Below are 20718 nucleotides of genomic sequence, written 5' to 3'. Positions count from 1 at the left end.
AAATATATTTAGGGGTTCTATGAAAAGATTGTGATGACGTATTGCCAAACAGCAAAATAAATGGAATAAAAAATAAATAAACTTTGTTTGACAGTTATCACAAAAATCAGTTAAAACTGCATGGTATATTAATAGAATTTAAAGTTTTCGATGTTTAATAAAATTCATTTCAGAAAACTTTAAAATAATAAAAAAACGTTAAATTAACTAATTCTGAAAAGAAGCTTCTAATTGTCGTATAGTTCCATTTATTTATATCAGATTATATATGTATGTATATATATATATATATATATATATATATATATATATATATATATATATATATATATATATATATATATATATATATATATATATATATATATAAAATCAGTATTTTATCATCATAAGTTTTAAATTTTATTATTAATTATATTAGTTATGATAAAATTAATCTATATATATATATATATATATATATATATATATATATATATATATATATAATAAGTATATATATATATATATATATATAATTTTATCATTAAAAATCATTTAAAACTTATGATGATAGTGACTAGTAGAAACAAGAAATTTTGAAGGTATTGTCAACCTTAAAGTGATAAAAAGTGATGCTACACACATCATAGATACAGAGTACATTTTCAGAATATATGTGGTTATTGATTCCAATGTTAAACACAAAACACAAAGATAAAACTTGAGCTTAAGAGCTATAGTTGTTATTATTATCATTTTTTTTTAATATACTTTATCATAATGAAAAGTAGTGCGTTTGATAAAGCAATAAAAACATTGTTGAAAGGAACCCTTATGTTCCTTATAAGTTATAACTTTTGACATATAGTTATCGAGATGTTTTTTATTTAGACCCAATATTAATTTAGACAAAATCAATTTTAGAATTCTTTTAATATTACCCAATAATCAATTAATTGCTATTCTGTGACAATTAAGATGATGATTGGTGATGTGTAAGTAATGTTCATCAATCATTATCGAGAAATTTAATATTGATTTACCAACATATGGAGACATTTATAGACACTTTTATTTTTTGTAATTCGAATTTAAAAACAAACCTGATATGCTTGATAAAACCATAAAAAAAAAAAAAATTGTTCAATGTAAATCCAAAATTGCCATTACAATTGGGTTGATTTATTTAAAACTGACCAAAACATATACCACAATCAAACTTATAAACAGAAAAAGATGCAAAAAAGGACCTCAAATTGCAGCATACAGTTTATTTAAAAATCTTTATGATATACCTGCCTACAGATGTAATTTTTATGATGTTCCCTGCCATGATGAGAGAAATCAAAAATCTAGTCTGCAGTAAAAAACATTTTGTATGTTTGTCCGCCAGAGATTAGTTAAGAATTTATATTTTTCAAGAGTTTTGTTACATGTTATGTAGTACATAGTTTCTTTAAACTTTTTTATAGTAGTTCTAAAAGAGTATCTCTACAAGTTTCATTTTGAATATGATAATTATGATAATTTATGATATTTTATTTCAATATTCCACTTGAGGAAAAAGTATACATTAAAGAGTGCTGTAAAAGTTGGAGTGATGTTAAAAAAAAAAATATATTGAAAAAATAAGGTTTGAATTTGTATCAAACATTTTTATTTTTATCGAAATAATCAAAATATTTAGCAATAGAAACTTGTCTACTTTTTAATACAATGTAAATGAAATGTAAAAAAATTTCAACATAATTTCAGAAATTTGATATATATATAAAGTTTGATTTGCAATAAAGTTTGATAAGACATTGAATGAAGTTTCAAAAGCCTAAAATGAATGGTGTAAATGGCAATCTTTCGATTGATTTTTAATAGTTTTACTGTTGCTATATGAACAACAACAACAACAATATATAAGTATATATATTGTTGCTGGGTTGTTCCATATCAAATCATCTAATGGTCCCCAGGGTACCACCTCAAATTTGCTTCAAATTTTGATCACCCACAGTATTTATAAAAAAAAAATACAAACCTCAAAATTTCAGTTTGATTGACCAAACCGTTCAAAAGTTATGATTGATTTAATATTGACAAAAATCAGAAAAATTTAAGTACCTGGAGCTTACAGTAGATTTTTGACAGAGCATAACTTTGTAAATAAAAAAGGTGATCACATGAAATTTTGTATGTTAATAGTTTTTAACCCATATAATCCATTTTTGCAGGTGTTTTTGATTGGCTTCGAAGAACTTATGAGTTTTTGTGCCCTAAAGTTGCTATAAAATGCAACATTAGGAAAATTTTCTGAAAGTCATAACCATTATTAGCAAGTTTGCAGTCACAAGCAATTCTACCCTTAATGGATGGAGCACTTATTTGACATATTACTTTGTCAAATGGAATCCAACACTGATTTGATTGTGCATCATTAGTCCATTTTAAATTTAATTTGTTCTCAAGCACAAGCCCTATGTACCATTCATCATAATAAAAGCATGCAATATATTTATCAGGTTGAAAGTTTGAAGGTTCTTTTTTTGCCAAGTTAATATTATTCAACAAATGGATATCACAGACAGTATCGCTAGAGATAACAAAACTGTGATAGTTTCTTGTGCCTGGAACTGTGCTCATCTCTTCATATCGTTTCTTTAGGTTAAAATAAGTTCATGGTTATTGATATCATCACTGTAATCAATATCAATGTAATACATCAATGTAAAATATTTTAACACCTTTAATGTTTTTTTTCAACCTGTGTAAATAGTTCTTTTGGTGTGAGAACCTGGTTTGCATTTGCTGCTCGTAGACTTGCTTTTGCTGCTTCTCTTTTTATAGTTCCTCCTTTACAATCATATGGACTTTTGCCATGGGATGTAGCAAAGAAGTGATGCTCAGCATTTATATTGTGATCTTCAAAATGGTATGTTAAGTTTAACAAACATTTGTAATTTTTGTACTGAAGTATTTTACTTTATTGATTTTGGGTAGTTTGATTTTGATCATAGGGAGTAACTTTGTGAGAAAACAATGAACTGTTGTTTGGTCATGGCAAAGATGGTCAGAAATTGTACAATAGCATTCACATTTGAGTTGATTTTTTTAATTTTGTAATAAACAGCAAATGGATGTAAGGCAGCTTGATCGGCTTGCTAGTAAAACTCTTGTTCAGCATCTTGCGCAAGAAAACTATAGTTCTCTGCAAAATCCATAAGAATAAGACAAGTGTGTTGATTTAATGGTCTTTTTGCCTCTGAGAAGTAGGAGGATTGTGCTTCTTTGATAAAGTGGTCAACAAAGGTCATACAATGTTTCACTTAGAGTTTCAATAAACTCAATAATGCTTGTATGGACTGTGACAAGTGCAGTTCAGTCTTTAACTTTTTTTTTGATGATTGTCTTTATATAGAACCTTGCCAGTAAAAGTTTTATAATTTATTTTAACTGTCTACGCTACTTTCTATGCATACAAAGTAAATGTAATTTATCATATTTAAAAAAAATAGCAATATTTTAACAAGCTGCTGCAAGTGCTAAATTTACTTTTAACACATAACTTTAATTTTTTCCACTAGTAGTTACTCTAAGTACACAAAAGCAACAAAAAATTGACACAACTTGTCTGTTGGTATTGAACTGGGACACATTAAAGTTTCCAAAATTTTTTCTAATATTGCGTTATTTAGCAACTTTGAGGTACAAGAACTAAAAAATTGTTCAAAATCAGTCGAAAACACCTACAAAAATAGATAACTTGGGTGAAAAACTATTACCATAAAAAATTTCAGGTGATCATCTACTTTATTTAAAAAGTTATAATCTGTTAAAAATCAAAAAAATCTACTGTAAGCTCCAGATACTCAAATTATCTGATCTTAGTCAATATTGATTCAACTATAACTTTTAAACGGTTTGGTCAATAAAGCTGATATTTTCCGGATTGTGTTTTTTTCATAAAAGCTGTGGGTGGTCATAATTTGAAGTAAATTTGAGGTGGTACCTCAAATTTACTTCAAATTTTGAAATTTGGTAAATTTGAGGGCACTTTTGAAAAACAAGGTGATTTCATATGGAATAACCCTGTCGCAAACATTTTTCATCAATGTTGATAGCTTAATTTTAGAGTTTGATTGATTAGTAAATTTTTGTAGTATCAAGTATTTGTTTATTACATAGTTGTTTTAATAAAGTTAAGCTATTGAAACTTAACTGTTCTCCTTAAACTTTAATATCTCCTTAAACTTAAGATATCAAGTGAAGCTGCAGCAGCAGATCTTGGTAATGGGCTGTTAAAAGATCTTGGTGTCATTACTAAAACTGACAAAACTAATGTTTTGAATAAATTTAAATGAATAGAGCTTATATAAAGGTTAGTCTAAAGTCTTGTATAGATTGTGATAGTAAAGATGTCAAAGGTAGTCTAGTTTATTGTAGTATACTTTCTAATAACCCAAGCAAAAAAATCACTATTTTATCATCTAGGTTTTACAGCAGAATTAGGAGAAATGAAAAGAAAGTATCTTACACACAGAGACATTTTACATACACAGGTGCAAGAGACAATTTAGCACAGTTAACTTTTAAAGTGTAAACAGTCCTGAGTTTTTGTTGTGTTTTTATCTTTATCTCAATTTACCTACCTCAGGCTAAGAAGACCACTACAGTCAAGGAGGTTATTTAAGTTGTGGTTACAACCCTCTAAAAATTTGAAACAGAAACAAGGCTGCTACCCAGAGCAACAAGTTGGGCGCATTACTACCAGGAACATGGAGGAGATTAAACTCGGAATATCTTGCTCATGAGGTGAGCACTCTACCACTGCAGCATTTGTTTTAGTAATACAAATGTCAACTATATAATAAAATGTCAGGTAGAAATCTGGGCTTTGTACTAGTTTTGAATTAAAACGTGATAAAATAACTCATTGCACTTTATAGCAATGAGTTACTTTTGCACATTATAGAATAGGTAGATGGCAGTACAAACACTCTAACAATATTTTATGTGGATATTGGAAAAGCTGCAGCGTAAGATCATCATAATAAACCAATTGCTAATTCAAAACTGTTCTGACTTGCTTAGTTATTCCAGAGTTTGATCAATGACTTAAAGGGATCCCCAAGTGACGAGTTGTGTTCATATTATATTTAAAAAAAACTTTCTTTTTTTTTTAATTTTTATATGATTAATACTAAATAATAAATGCATATCAATAAAACTGTTGTTTTAGTCAAAGCTCACCTTTATTTTTTCTTGGTTCTCTAAATCTTTATAATGTCGCAGCCTGCAGGCTTGATAATTTATTTCATGCGTGTTTAATTTATAACAGTTTTGGTATATGACATCAATGAGGAATTTTTTTTTTTAGTTATATAATAGTTTTCCACAATCAGCAAATCATGTTTACTTGTATGATTTTTTAATAAATCCTAAAAAAGTTTTGCAATATATTAGACAATTATATATATATATATATATATATATATATATATATATATATATATATATATATATATATATATATATATATATATATATATATATATATATACACACAGTGGTGGCATAAAGTCTTTGCCACACTGTTGGATTTTACACAACTTGTACTTAGGTTGCCTTGGTATATTACTTTTAAAAGCTTTTCCTTCGGGAATTTGTCTAAATCTTTAATTGGACATCTCCCGCGATATTAGCAATGGTTTTCATATAGTTTAACTTGTTAGTTTAATTGCTATTGTTGGTTGATTGAGACACCTGCCACTATCTTCAATACAATCTGTATTATACTGGTAAGTAAAATATAGTTTCTATCACTCTATAACTTTTACTACAATTTTGATTGGTTTAACACCATAGTAATTATCAATTAATTACTAATTATAATTAGTAATCATAATTAGTCTAATTAACTACAATTACACATATTTCATTATTTCACACCAAATCTCTAATTTATTTTTTATTCTTGTCAACTAAACTTAACGTGAACAATTATTTTCTACATAATTTTATGAGTTATTAGAAAAAAATGTGTTTGTTTGTATAGGATTGTTATCGATATGGCCATTCCATTATTTCTTGAACGACGCCTGCAAATAATGGTAATGGCAAAACAAGGAATTTACTACAGGGACATTACTAAAGCATTAAAGGTTAGCTTGAGGACTGTCACCTACACTATCAAAAAAGAGAGAGACTGGGACAGTAAAAGACAAAAAGCGTTCCGGTTGACCACGCAAAACGACCATTCGGGAAGATCGGCTTTTGGTTCGGGCAAGTCTGGCTAATCGCTTCGACACAGCATTTGATGTAGCCAGTTACATGGGAAAAACACACAGCATCAATCTGGCAGCAAAAACCGTAAGGAAACGCCTTCAGCAAACTGGGTTGAATGTCAGAATTGCTGCCAAGAAGCCATTATTGCGGCCTGACAATATTGCGAAGCGATGAGCATTTGCAAGGCAACACAAGAACTGGATTGTTGAACAGTGGAATAAAGTGTTGTGGAGTGATGAGAGTTGTTTTACTGTATTCTGTGGAGCAAAACGAGCGTATGTTAAAGGGAAAATGTATGTTAAGGAAAGTTGGTGAGAGATTTAGTTCTTAATGTGTTGCACCAACAGTGAAACATGGTGGAGGTTCCCTTATGATTTGGGGTTGCATGTCGGGATTTGGTGTTGGCCGGCTTATCGTTGTACAGGCACTGTTAACCAAGACAAGTACATAGAAATACTCAAAACACAAGTTAAACCATCTGCCACCAAGCTTTTTGGCAGGAATAAGACATTTGTTTTCCAACAAGACAATGCTCCCTGCCACAAAGCCAAAAAAGCTACTGAATACTTTCGAACCGCACGCATCAATGTGTGATTGAATGGCCACCACAAAGTCCCGACTTGAACCCCATTGAAAATTTGTGGGAGGAACTGTTCAGAATGGTGCAGAAAAGCAAGCCCAGCAATTTGGATGAATTGTGGCAACAGTTGGAGTGTGCTTGGCATGCAATCCCAATTGCCACAGTCCAAAAGCTGGAACAGTCAATGCCTAAGCGCAAACAGGCAGTCATTGATGCGCGTGGTGGACACACAAAATATTAACATTTTTTTATAATTATGTTGTTTTTTTACAAGTGCTATGCATTTATATCATTTGAGTCATGTTTGGTGGTGCTTTAACTTTTGCATAATAAAAATAAATGACTTTTTTCTAGTTTTTCCTAAGTGTGGCAAAGATTTTATGCCGCTACTGTGTGTGTGTGTATATATATATATACATATATATATGAGGTGGTGAGAGTCAAAGTGGTATAACTCACTTCACTAAAACTTTTCAGGGCAGAGCGTTTTATCCCATTAAGTGCAAAAAAATCAGGTTTAATGTTAGAGATTTTAAAAATATTGGATGATGTTAATAAAAGACTGCTTTATTTATTGGAACTGTTTGAACTGTTGCTGTTTTTACAGGTAATAATAAAGTTAAGGTTTAAATGAGTTATACCACTTTGACTCTCACCACCTCATATATATATATATATATATATATATATATATATATATATATATATATATATATATATATATATATATATATATATATATATATATATATATATATATATATATATATGTTCTTATTTTCATTAAAAATAAAATATATATTTGGTTTTGAGATTTCAGTAGTGCAACTTGCTTTTAACAATTTAAAAACAAAATATTAAAATGTTATTTGTCCCTGTAATATATAAAATCGAATTTGTTTTGTAAAGATTGTATTACTTATTTTCAATGATTATGAGTGAAAATAGAAACTTACTTTTTAGTTATTATTTAAGTCAGTCAGTGTATGTACACTCGACTACAATTACCTAAATTAACACCAATATATTATAATGTATCTATAAATAAACAACAATACTAGTTAAAAAACATAAAAGTACTTTAAATAAAACAATTAAAATTAAATAAAATGTTTCCCAATGAATACAGGCTTCTCTGTTTAGCCAGTGCTTTCGCGCCCAAGTCTTTGTGTAGTTGCCCGCAAGCCCACAAAAAGTTTATATTAAAATGAAAAGACAATCCACCAGCTACCCTGGTTGGCAAAACCTATGGTGGCATAAAAATTAACTAAATACCAAACATTGAAAATTTGAATATTGAGTGTGATACAGAAAGAGCAGATTTCTGAAAATCTATGAGCCTCCTGCTACTAAGAGCTTATCTTGTCAAAAACTTCTTTATATGATTGAATGCCAACCACATTCTGGTAAGCTTGACTGGAACTTTCCACTGCAAAGTTAGCTTGTTGAGCATGCTGTAAATCTAAAACAGAGCTTTACCTAGGCTATAGGACTTGCGCACCAGAGGAGCTGAGTATATTTTGAAAACTAAATATTTTTATTAGCCCTTAATTTTGATCAGAATATAAGGCTCTATAATTAGTTTAATTTGGGTACAAAATTGAGGGCGCTGTGTGCCTCATTTTATAATATTTAATTTGAAAGACAAATAAGAAAAACGGCAATGGTTTTAATTGAGCAATCAATCTATCTTTGTTCAGACAATCTTTAAGTTTTTTTGTTTAAATTTTATTGATCAAATTCGGCTTCATTGCTTCTACCATTGGTTGCTGCTATTCTGTATTATATAGTATATGTGATATTTAGCATATTAAACATATAAAAGTAATAGTTAAAAGGTGCAAAGTAAAATTAGTGAAACAACTTTCTTATTTGACTGAAAAAAATTGATGATATGTGTTATGAGGTATGCTTTACAAAATCAGTACAAAATCAACTTCATTTACTCATTAATGTAAACAAAACTAATGTGGTAGTGATGTAGTGGTAGAGCACTCCCCTTATAAGCAAGAAATTACGAGTACCACACTCAACTTGTTCGTGTTTCGGAGTTATAGAGTTGAGAGAGGGTTGTAACCACAACTAAAAAAGCAATCTCCTCAACTGTAGTGGCCTCCATGGTCTTGGGAAGGTTAATCAAAATTGAAAAAAAAACAACTGATTCTTTTACCTTAATTAATATAATTAAAATCTTTAAAATCATTTATTCAGTTTTTTAAAGTTTACCTTTTCAGAAATGTTAAAAATTAAACAAAACAAAAATAAACTCACCAGGAAGACCTCCAAATCCTCCTTCATATGTCTGACAACTTAAAAAAAAAAGGTTTGATAAGCTTTTTAAACTTTTTAATACTAGTAAAATTTTAAATAATTACATGAAACAATTACCTCGCTAGCCAGTCTGCAGTACCTTTAAACATTTCTTTTGTAAAGACATTAGTTAAACGAGCTGCAACCATTGCACAATACACTCCTCTAAATGTAATGCAAATGAAAATTAATCTCTTTAGTTTATTAAAACCAAACTAACAAGCTATTTTAACTTATTTATAAATTTTTTCTTCTTTTCTTTAATATTATTTAAAGCCATTTCTAAAGAGAACTTGCTACATTTTTCAAGATGACTAACACTTGTGTTAGAACTGAAGTAACTATTTTTAATAAACCTGTCTCTGTAACCTGTAACCTTTTAATAAGCCTGTTGAATTTAGTTGAATCTAACAACTATGTTTCTAAATTCTTATTAACATCTACGCCTCTGGATTCTTATATTGAGTAGTGGTTGATAAAAAATGTACCAACAATTTTATCTTTAGCATGATAACATGACAGAAATGTTTAAATACTTGCTATATATCAAAACCTTAACTACTTGCTATATATCAAAGTCTATACATATTTAAATGTGAATTTAAAGATGATATTTAGATTTTGGAGCTTCACAACTTTTGCCCCCGAGTCAGCTTGGATCGACTCTGTATGAGTATTTATGAAAATTACAAGCATCAAATAAACAAAAGAAAAAAAAAAGTAATGAAATACATAACTGAAAGTTAAACTAGGTATATTTAACATGCTATGAATTAGATGAATTATATGTTATTGTTATCAAATAAACAAACGAAAATTGATTGAAAAGTTAAATTGAATGAAAAGATATAAGCATTTTAAGATTTTCAACTAAGTTGACTTTTAGTTGATTAGTAGGAAGCCATAGCTGAGAAAGTTCAAAGTCAACTAATTTGGAACTTTTAACTAGTCGATTTTTAGTCTAATCTGATAACATCACTAGTTTCTTGATATCTCATATTTCTATTGTACTTCTTAAAACCTTTAATGTGGACTGAAGTAAGAAACTTTTTGTGTTTTTTTTTTGTATTTTTTATACATAATCAGTTAAAATATTTAAAGTAGTTTAAGTTTATACTACCTATAGTAGTACTTAATGCTGACCTCTACTCTAATATATGTTTACCTACTGCTTACCTCTACCTTAATATATAAATCGTAGTTTGAACAAAATGCATATGGTAGATAAATCAATAATATCAATAAAGATTTTACTACTACTTAAATCTACACAATCAATAAACTTTGATTTGCTAAAAAAAGCATATTTTGAGACTTGAAATTTTAGCAGCTTTATATATAAAATATTTGTCTTAAAACAAAACACTTTAGTGTAAAATAAAAAAACCCCCAAAAAATACAAATTTAATAGTATATGCTAATATATGGTCACCTTAGCAAATATTCAATCAAAAAATATAAGTTGTTTTGGACATGCATTGTATAATCAATACAATATAATGTATTCTACAAAAAGTGCCTAATATATTTTATGATAATTTCTTTTAGATCAAATCACTTTATTCTTATTACAAAAGAATATAAAAAATTCTTTAAAAGTTCTCTTTATAATTTAAATTTGCTGAAAAATTGCTGAAAAAGATTTCTTAAGAATTTAAAACTTCTATAATTATACACAAGTAAAACTTCAATAAAATTAAATTTTGCTGTACTTTTGTGTTCATCTTTTTAAATAAGTTTTTATAAATATAATAAAAACAAATATTATATAAAATCTGTATAAAAGAAAAAAAAATAATTTAAGAAGATAAAAATGGAAACAAAGATTATAATTAAGTTTAAATTAGAAAATAAATTTAATAAGAAGTTAAAAGACACAATTCTGATTTAATTATAATTTAGATAAAAAACTAGCCTAAATATGACTAAGTACTCCATATAAAGAAGAACAAAAAATTTATAGAGACAGAAATTGGAATCAAATAAAAAAGAAAATGGCAAGCCATTAAAAAGAAGACAAATTTTAACTTTTTCTTTTAATTTAACATCCAATAAAAAAAATCTAAAAAATCTAACATGCTTGTATTTGACTGAAATGATAATTAACTGGACCAGTGTATGAATCATCGGGAAAATCTGACGGTGTATAACAAAACAGATATCAGACAAAGATATAAAGATATATTAGACAAAGCAGTAAAGTTTCTTCGGATTCCAAGGTTTTTAAATCTTTATATATAGCATCCTAATTAGAATTTATTTTAAACATCCTAATTAGAATTCAATTGAAATACCAAAATAGGTGTATTGTTTTACTAAACTTTTTAATATATTTTTAAAATAGATTTCTAATGCAAATTAAATCGAGCTCAGACATTTACACATTCAAAACAAGATTCACTTTTGCATCTTTAACATTTACTACAAATTCATTTTTATTGAAATAGTTCACTAGTCCAATAAAGTCTTTATTTAATTTGCTTTCTATAACAAATATATTCTATATTTTACAAAATTTTTACAAGAGAAATAAAAAACATCTGAGTATTCAATTATCTGAACATATTTTAAGTTTTGTTAGTTTAAATTAAAAATAAAAAAAGGCAAAAAAAAGAACCTTGCGGAAGACCATTTTTTGTGGGTGTTTTTCTTGAGAGATTAAGACAACTTTTGACAGAAAAAAACAAAGAATAATGTAAAAAAAATTTGTTAGCCTATGTTTTACTACCGTATATTACAACAGGTATGAACACTGGGTAGATAATTCTCCAATCTTTACCTTGTTGCCTCCTCTGCATTACTTCCAGATCCATATCCTTAAAAACTTTAATTTTAATCTAATTTTTTATCAACTCTTTTTTCAGCCCAAAACTATAACTTTTGGAAAAACAGACTTGGATCAGGTTTAAAATGAATGTGTTTGCAAATACTTTAAAAGAAATTATGCTTAAATGTTATGATTGCTTTCTTTAATATCAAGCTTTTTTTTTTTTTTGATTATTTAACAAGGGCTGGAGGAGGTTTGAAAAAAGCCTAACTTTATTAGAAGATTTCACTTATTTAAAAAACTATTGGGAAAAACTAAATTCAGTAAACTTTACAGATCATTTGTTAAAAAATTCAAAATTAACAACTTAATTTCGTTAAATAATTATTTACCTTATGTCCTCCTCTCCATCATGATGCATTATAAATGAACCAGATACTGTTCTACAGCTGGTTAAAAATTTTTGAAGTTTTTCTCTACACAAATAAAATACAGTGCAAATAGAGTTCACAATGTTTTCATATATATATATATAAATATATATATATATATATATATATATATATATATATATATATATATATATATATATATATATATATATATATATATATATATATATATATATATGTATCTATATATAGCTATAAAAAAAGTACTTTATAACACTAAATTTTTTTTTAAACTTAAGACCTATTAATAATATCATAGGCAGCAAGCCAATATTTTCCCAATATACACAAAGAACAAACAGCTGCATAAGTTGGAGCTAAGTGTGATAACTGTCCAGGTCCACCTGAAACAAAAAATAGAGAAAATAAAATTTACAAGTAAAACTAAAAACTATCTTATCCCAACAAACTAATATACAAATTTTGAGAAATAGTAGAACACAAAAACATTCTTATAAGGTATAATTTATAATTTTATTTAAAAATAATAAAATTATAAATTATACCATTTATTTATTTCTTCTACTATTTGAATATGAGTTAGACAGTTCAAGCTCATACTAGTTGTTTGATTTTTTTTTTTTTTAAAAAAAAAAAAAACACTTTAAAAGTTTGTTTTTACAAGTTTATAGGTCCTTATAAGTTTATAGGTGCTTTTAATACTGCATCTTACCTTTTTATATTGAGATATTCTTAACTTATCCTTTTTATATTGAGATATTCTTAACTTATCCTTTTTATATTGAGATATTCTTAACTTAAGATATTCTTAACTGCATTTCTAATTCTAGTAATAAGCAGTAGATACTTTTTTCAATCTAGTAATTTAGTTTAATAGCTGATGTGGATAAAATTTAGTAGCAGTTTTATAATTTTTTTATAAAAATGAACTTGCTCAAGCATGGGTTTCTAACAATATAAATATTATTTATATCTATCATTAAAAAGAAATAATGATTAACAACACTAATAATACAAATTATTAATACAAATTATAATAAACAAATAGAAATATTAGTATTACTACAGTTATATGAGAAGGCAAAGTATGTGCAAATGTAAACAAAGTAATTAAAAACTGATTGACATAACAATACAAAAATATGTTTTAAAAGTTTCACCTTTTTAAAAAGTATTACCTCCAAAACCTCCTGTATCATGATTTTGGCATTTATCAAGAAAATTTGCAACTCTAAATATTTAAATTTTTTTTAAATTTTAAAATACAGTTTTTAAAAAAACACTGACTAAAATAATAAAAATATTTCTTACTGTTGGCATACTTCTTCTGGTATAGGTTCATTTAATAACTCTAAGCTATGAAGAATCCAATAGCAAAGCCATGGCCGACTTGCATCAAGACACTATAAAAGTTCAGAGAATGAAAGAGAAACAATTTTTTTTTAATATCTAAAAGTTTCAAACAAATCTAAAACAAACACCCAAGTCTATGTATACTCTTTCACTCAAATGTCTAAGTATGCAATATGACTCCAACAATATAATATAAATAATATTGAATTAACCACCATGTTAAATCAAAGCTTCCTTTTTGTGTGTGTAAACATGACTAAGTGATATTTTTAACTGTTAAAAAGGTTTTCGATAATAAGCTTATAAACAATTGCACAACATAAAAAAACATTAAAATTTTAATAATAATTTTTATCTATCATAAAGCAATATATAATCAATAATATCATTGTAATTAAAATGACAAACTGTTTTAACTGAATTAAATATTATGAGCAAAATTATAATAATAATATCACCAAAATAATAATATTTGTTTAATTGATTATATTTAATAATAAACATTAATACAACAATTAGTATATTAAAATAATAATTAATATATTAAAAGATAAATCTTACAAAAATAAACAATACAACAATTAATATATTAAAATAAAGATAAATATTAAATAAAACTTTAAAACTTTTACTTTTTAAAACATAAATTTCTGATAACATTTAAAAAAGTATGTAAAAACCTCATACGAGTCAGATAATTGTAGGAGACCCTTTTTGAGATAGGATATATGCTTTGATCTCAGCAGTTTAATCCTAATGAAGAAAATTAAATATTATCTGAATGCATTAAAACAAAACATAAGTTTTATGTTGATAAAAGTTAAATAAAACATAATAAACTATTAGAAATAATACATATTAAAATTAAACAAAAAAAATAAAATCTATGAGAACTTAAAAAAATTAATGAGAACTTTTAAAGAAAAACTTTTTATTAAAATAAAAAGCTTATCATATATTTTTACATTTTGAAACTATATAAAAAAATACAAAAATAACAAAATAAAAATTCTTAAAATAAAAAATTAAATATATCTTAAATTATAATTTTAATTGAAAAATGATTTTTTTTATCAAACTATTAAATAATAGAAAATTATCTTTAAAATAATTTGAAAGTATAACTTAAAAGAAAATAACAGAAATGATAATAAATAGAAAAACTAGTTAAAATAACAAAAATTTAAAAATCTAAACCAAAAAAAAAAAAAAAAAAGTTTAAACGAACAATAAAAAATATGAATAAAGTATAACATAAAAATATTAAACTTCCATGCAATAACATTTAAATAGAATAACAAATACTTTTAAAAATAAAAAAATATCTTTAAGAATAAATTATTAGACAATTATTTTGCTATTAACTCATTTAATCTCTTTAATATAAATTATTTAATTTAGCATTTACATTAAAATTAAAATGGTAGCTTCATATTACTAAGCTTAAATAATTAAAAAAATATTAAAATGAAGTGGATACTTTTTATTCAATGTCATACACTTTTTAAAGACAACTTTGGACTTATTTGCTTAGTAAATAATGAGTAATCCAATGTTGCTATTGGATAAAACCAACAATTTAAATAATTATTTTAATAAGATCGTCATATAACCCAAATAAAACTTAAGTAACTGAATGAAACAAATAATCAAACTCAAGTTGAAAGTGAAGAGATATTTTTAATTTTTTATCACATGCTATATTATAAAATGGTTAAGGGTGTTAGAAAAAGTGGTTATTTATTTGAATATAGATTCACTTTGCTAGGAGACATTAGAACTGGAAAAACTTCAGTATTAAACAGGTTTATAAATGACACATTTTCTCAGAGATACAGGCCAACAGTTGAAGACCATATAACACATGTTATAGATCATAATGGCAACATGTGTGTCTGTCTTATGGTAGATACATATGGTGGAAATGACTTTCCAGCTATGAGAAAGCTTGCTATCAGTAAAGGGAATGCTTTTTTTGTTTTTTACTCAATAGTAGATAGAAATTCATTTGATAGTGCAAAAAAACTCGTCAAAGAAATTCAAATGTGTAAAGAAGAAAGATGCAATGTTCTGATAATAGGAAACAAAAATGACTTAGAAAAAGAAAGAAAAGTTCAAACCTTTGAAGGCGAACATTTAGCACACGAATTAAATTCTTCAGAGAATGTCAAAGCTGAATTTTTTGAGGTCAGTGCAAAAAATAACCAAAATATAGAGCTAATATTTTTTACAATGTTAAACATGTTTATGCCACAAGTGGACACTCAGGAAATAAAACATGAAAAATGTGGTCTTAGAAAAATAAGTTTACGAAAATCGCAAAAAAAAAAAAAGCAAGAACCAAAAGAAGACTATTACAGTGATAACGAATTCCTTGATCATAAACCAGTTCAATATTTAAGGTTAAGATCTTCATCTTTTACAGAACAGTTAAAATCTGATAGTGATGGTAGTTTTGATAGTAATCACAATTTTCCAAAAAGCAAAAATGATGAATCGGTAGGAAAAAATTTATTACAAAGAACCTTTGGGAGCATGCAGAGAGTGTTTAATAATGATGTACACAGAGATAGTAAAAGAGCACATTCGATAGATTCAACAACCATTCCATCAAGGTCAAGGAGCCTACAAAACTGACATTGAAATATTTAAAAGTTTAAATACATTTAAAATAACCATTATAATTGTATTTTAAAAAATTCATAATTAGTTTGTTACTTTTTAATGACTATTAAAAAAAAAGAAAGATAAAATGGAAAATGAGATTTTTATGTAAAATTGAAAATTACCCGTTATTTTTATCATCTTGAACATTTTCATAATTACTTAACACTTGCTTTTCAACTTTTCTCTATAAAATATAATATATTGTTTAATCCAAAAAGACAAAGATAACAAAAAGCAAATTATTTTAGTAAAAATAAAAAAAATAAAAAACTTATATATATATATAAATATATATATATATATATATATATATATATATATATATATATATATATATATATATATATATATATATATATATATATATATATATATATATAAGCCTTGGAATTAGGGTCAACTGCCGACCTCAAAGTGTTTGAAGTTGTATTTACATTTTATGGTGACTCTTTTGTGTCAAATTTTTTTTGCCAACCTCTAAAAGTTTAAAGTCACTAATTTATTGGTGACTTTAAACTGTTAGAGGTTGATATATATATATATATATATATATATATATATATATATATATATATATATATATATATATATATATATATATATACACACATATATATATGTGTGTTAAGATAACATCTCTTGTGTCACACTGAAGTAGCCTGCTGTCAGGGGCTTCAGTATATACTGAAGCCCCAGACAGCAGGCTACTATATACTTCAGTATATATATTTCAAGGCTCTATATGACCACTCAAATAATATTTTGTTTTGATGATTTAACCATTGTTTTTAACAAATACACTAAAAAAATTGGTTTTTAATTACGTTGAAAATAAACTTCGACACGTTTATCTTTACTAAAGTTTTTATATTTACAAAACGTTTTTAAGTAAAGTAGTCAACAATTTTAATCAAAGTATGATTAAAAGTTGTATAAATTTTTATTTATATTATCTAATTATATAAGATATTTTAATGAGTAAAATAAAAAAAGTAAAAACTATAAAAAAAAAAATTTTTATTTTTTTTTAGTTTTTACTTTTTTTAAATAATTTTATAAATTTTTGCTGAAAAGACAAACCTTTTTAAAAGCCATTTGAATTGAATAATTTTACTTATGTTTTTATATTATTGAAACGTATTTAAATTAAGTAACAAATTACTGCTAATGATTTTTTATAAAAATATTAATGAATAATATATATTTTTTTATATTTATATAAATATATATTTTTTATTATGTCTTTAAATAAAAAAATTATTAGATCTATTTTTTAAATAAATGATTTAATTATTTTTTCTTTTGGTTATGTAGCTGCAAAGAATTGTTAAGAATCTTTTTTTAACTTTAAAATGTGTGCATTTATTAAACAAGCATTATGTGTTTTTTTTAGTTTATTTCAGACTATTTCAGTGTGACGTCACATTGAAATAGTCTGAAATTAGCTTATCTAAACAAGCAATTTAAGTTACACACACATATATAAACATACATATACATATATACACATACATATGAAGACCACACTGGAAAAACGATCAAGCTACATTTTTATTGTTTTTAGTAAGTTAGATTTTAAACTTCAAAACACCATAACTCACTTATTTGTTAAGCTTTATTAATTTTCTCTTTTTTTATTATTTACTTAAGCAAGATCTTTAATAAAAACAAAAGTTTTACTGTCAACATTACTTAACAATGATGTTGTTGTTATTGTTTTACCAATGGCATACCTTTTTGGTGCTTGATCATTTTTCCATTTTATACTTTTTTTTCCTCAAAAAATGTTTGTATAATAGTAAATTACAATTTTAACTAGTGCAGTGTAGAGTGTATGTATTGTTTTGTCTAGAAGAATAACCAATACAATAAATTAAGGAAAACTTAAACTTTATTAACTAGAAATAAGATGCATTTTAGTAATGGTGATCAGGATTAGTTAAAAAATAAAAGGTAATTATTTTTAATCATCAGTGTCCGAGTTACTTCTTTCAGAACCGTCAGTGATGTCTGTAGTTAAGGTTGAAAGGTTGTCAAAGAATGCATGGTTTTCAGGTCAACAAAAGCGCTTGAAAACCTGGAGATCGTTATACTTTTCTTTGCTGATCGCCAGATCAGTAGGGTAGAACTGCATCAACATTGGAAAATTTCTAAGAATTGATCCCTTCTTCTGGGGTTTTCTATATGACACCAATTTGGGATGCTGAGCCTCAAATTGGATTTCCTGCATTGGCCTGGTGGGAAAGGGACATGTTGCTTTAAAGTTTAGTTTCATGTGATCAGTGAAGCTCAGAAAAATAAATTAAGGAAAACTTAACACGAATAATATTGTATGGTGTTGGTTTAGCTCTAGCTTCTTCTAGGACTCTACACCAGTCTTCTGACAACTCCAAATCAGCCTTTTTATTTACCAGGCCCAAGTCTCTGTCACACTCCATGTAAGAGTGTCCTCTGATGGGGAAAGTCAGCTTGACAGTCTTGAAGCACTGGTAGGTGTGAATCATTGTGTGGAAGAAACAATTGATCGTGAAATTTTTGTTCTGTCCAGCACATCCATCACAAAAAGCCTCCAGGTTAGTGACATTACTCGAAAGAAGATTTTAGAAAAAATGACACAACATTGACGCAACGTCATCTGCACCCTTCTTTCCTTTGGTTTCATCATAGGTATATATGTATACATCATTTGTGGACAGCACGTGAATGTTGAAAGATACAAAAGTAAGTTGCCGATGGTATGGCCATTACATGTCTTGTTTGGTATAGGTAGATTTTTATGATAATCAAATGATATTGCCTCAATCGCTTCAGTTGCTTGAGCATGTCTGTGTGCCCCTGACTTTCTTGTGTAAAATGTATAAGCTTTGTGTTTGTGAATTTCATGTTGTTTGGTCAATTTTCTTCTCTGCTGAAAGATACAGCTTTCTAATTTTGCCAAGCGTATAGTGAGAATGTCTTCCACGAAAGCTTGATATGTGTGCACGGATTGCTGCTGTCACATGGTCAGGAAGCCTGTGTGGCCTATTCTTATGTCACCCTCTGATATCTTTAGGAGGACACTCTACTGTAAAAAAAATCATTAGTAAGTATAAGAGAGGCGGATTAGTTGATTGGGGGAGGGTGTGAGGTGTGGGTGGTAAGTGTTGCACATTTTTGTTTAACTGTTGTCCTGTTGTTACTAAATAAACAAATTTCTCGTGCATACAAGTTTTTTGTCACAAATCAAAATTTGAATTTTTTCTTTTGTTAACAAAAGAATCTCTTTCTCTGCCCTTCCCGTTTAATTAAGAATAGTCCACTCTTACTCAAAAAATAATAACATTATTAATCCTCTTAGTGGTAGTGCTAGTATAAGCTATAAATGATGAATATCTTTCCATAAACAGTCAACCGTTACGACTACAGTTAGTCTAAGTTAGTAATGCTAAATTAAAATTATTATTGAAATTGAATTGTTATTAGTATGGTTATTAGTTAATTATTTAACTGCTATAAGTTGGCATTGCACTATCTGTATAGTATAGGTTGCTAGACAGTGTAAAAAAAGGGTGGAATACACAAACATCAACTCGAAAAAGAGGTTCTACTGGATATTTAGCAATGGTACGAAAAAAATACAGTTAACTAGTTTTACTACAGTCTACAGCTAATCTAAGTAATAACAATTTATGATATTTCTGTATTACAAAATTAAAAGTGACTACATCTAGTAACATGAACTGATTGTGATTGCTCAATAATATTTTAATCTAGCAGTACCATATCTAGTTATGATTAACTTTGCAATACATAAATAGCTATATGTAAAGATGCCTTTTCAATAATTTATAATTATGATAATATAAATTATTATAATAATTATCACAATTATACATTTTTAAATAGGCATACTTTGTGTAATAATTATATTTTGCTACTTAAGGTTGAGGTTAAAGCTTTTTTGATGGTTTGAACTCTTCTGTTTGAACATAGGTTCCACCACGCAGGACTCGTACATGATAAGAATAGCTAAATTCATGGAACTGGGCTTCCCCTTCAGGACAAATAGGTCTTCTCTTCAACACTTTCTTTGTCGCAATAAGAGAAGTTAGGAATGAGTCTTGTTTGTCTTTTGAAGGGTAAGCATTGAATGGATTAATAAGAGCTGCTCTGTCTTCTAAATTTGTTTTTTTGAAGCACTGCAAAAATGTACAGTGGTAGTTATTGCCTATTGTGTGGTTTGAAAATCGAGCTTTTTTTGCTTTATCTTTTTTAGAACCCAATGATTTTCTTTTTTTCGGCTTGTCCACCACTTGTGGAAAATCAAATACATCTGCCATTTCAACAGGTTTGTTTATAATTTTCTCAATTCTGATTGGTTTAGCATTGTC

At 26.8% G+C, this 20718-nt stretch overlaps 2 protein-coding genes across 2 annotated transcripts in view; one reads left to right on the top strand and one right to left on the bottom strand.

Annotated features, from left to right (window-relative positions):
* LOC100199701 (protein farnesyltransferase subunit beta) overlaps nucleotides 1-20718 on the bottom strand; it is a 48660-nt gene that overhangs the window by 15729 nt on the left and 12213 nt on the right. Inside the window, exons 2-9 of the mRNA XM_065799323.1 lie at nucleotides 16471-16532; nucleotides 14362-14434; nucleotides 13640-13731; nucleotides 13507-13559; nucleotides 12609-12711; nucleotides 12308-12391; nucleotides 9227-9313; nucleotides 9110-9147 (exon numbers count right to left, since the gene is read on the bottom strand). Of these exons, the coding sequence (XP_065655395.1) occupies nucleotides 9110-9147; nucleotides 9227-9313; nucleotides 12308-12391; nucleotides 12609-12711; nucleotides 13507-13559; nucleotides 13640-13731; nucleotides 14362-14434; nucleotides 16471-16532 (592 nt within the window). The remainder of the gene's footprint in view (nucleotides 1-9109; nucleotides 9148-9226; nucleotides 9314-12307; nucleotides 12392-12608; nucleotides 12712-13506; nucleotides 13560-13639; nucleotides 13732-14361; nucleotides 14435-16470; nucleotides 16533-20718) is intronic.
* LOC100207946 (GTP-binding protein Di-Ras2) lies at nucleotides 15280-16441 on the top strand. The gene has a single exon (XM_065799324.1). The coding sequence runs from the start codon at nucleotides 15377-15379 to the stop codon at nucleotides 16316-16318; it is 942 nt and encodes a 313-aa protein (XP_065655396.1). The 5' UTR covers nucleotides 15280-15376; the 3' UTR covers nucleotides 16319-16441.

This window comes from Hydra vulgaris, chromosome 06, assembly GCF_038396675.1.
Source record: "Hydra vulgaris chromosome 06, alternate assembly HydraT2T_AEP".
In the NCBI taxonomy this organism is placed as follows: Eukaryota; Metazoa; Cnidaria; class Hydrozoa; order Anthoathecata; family Hydridae; genus Hydra; species Hydra vulgaris.
Note: the sequence above shows the minus strand (reverse complement) of the source record. Positions and strands in the feature narration are given on the sequence as shown.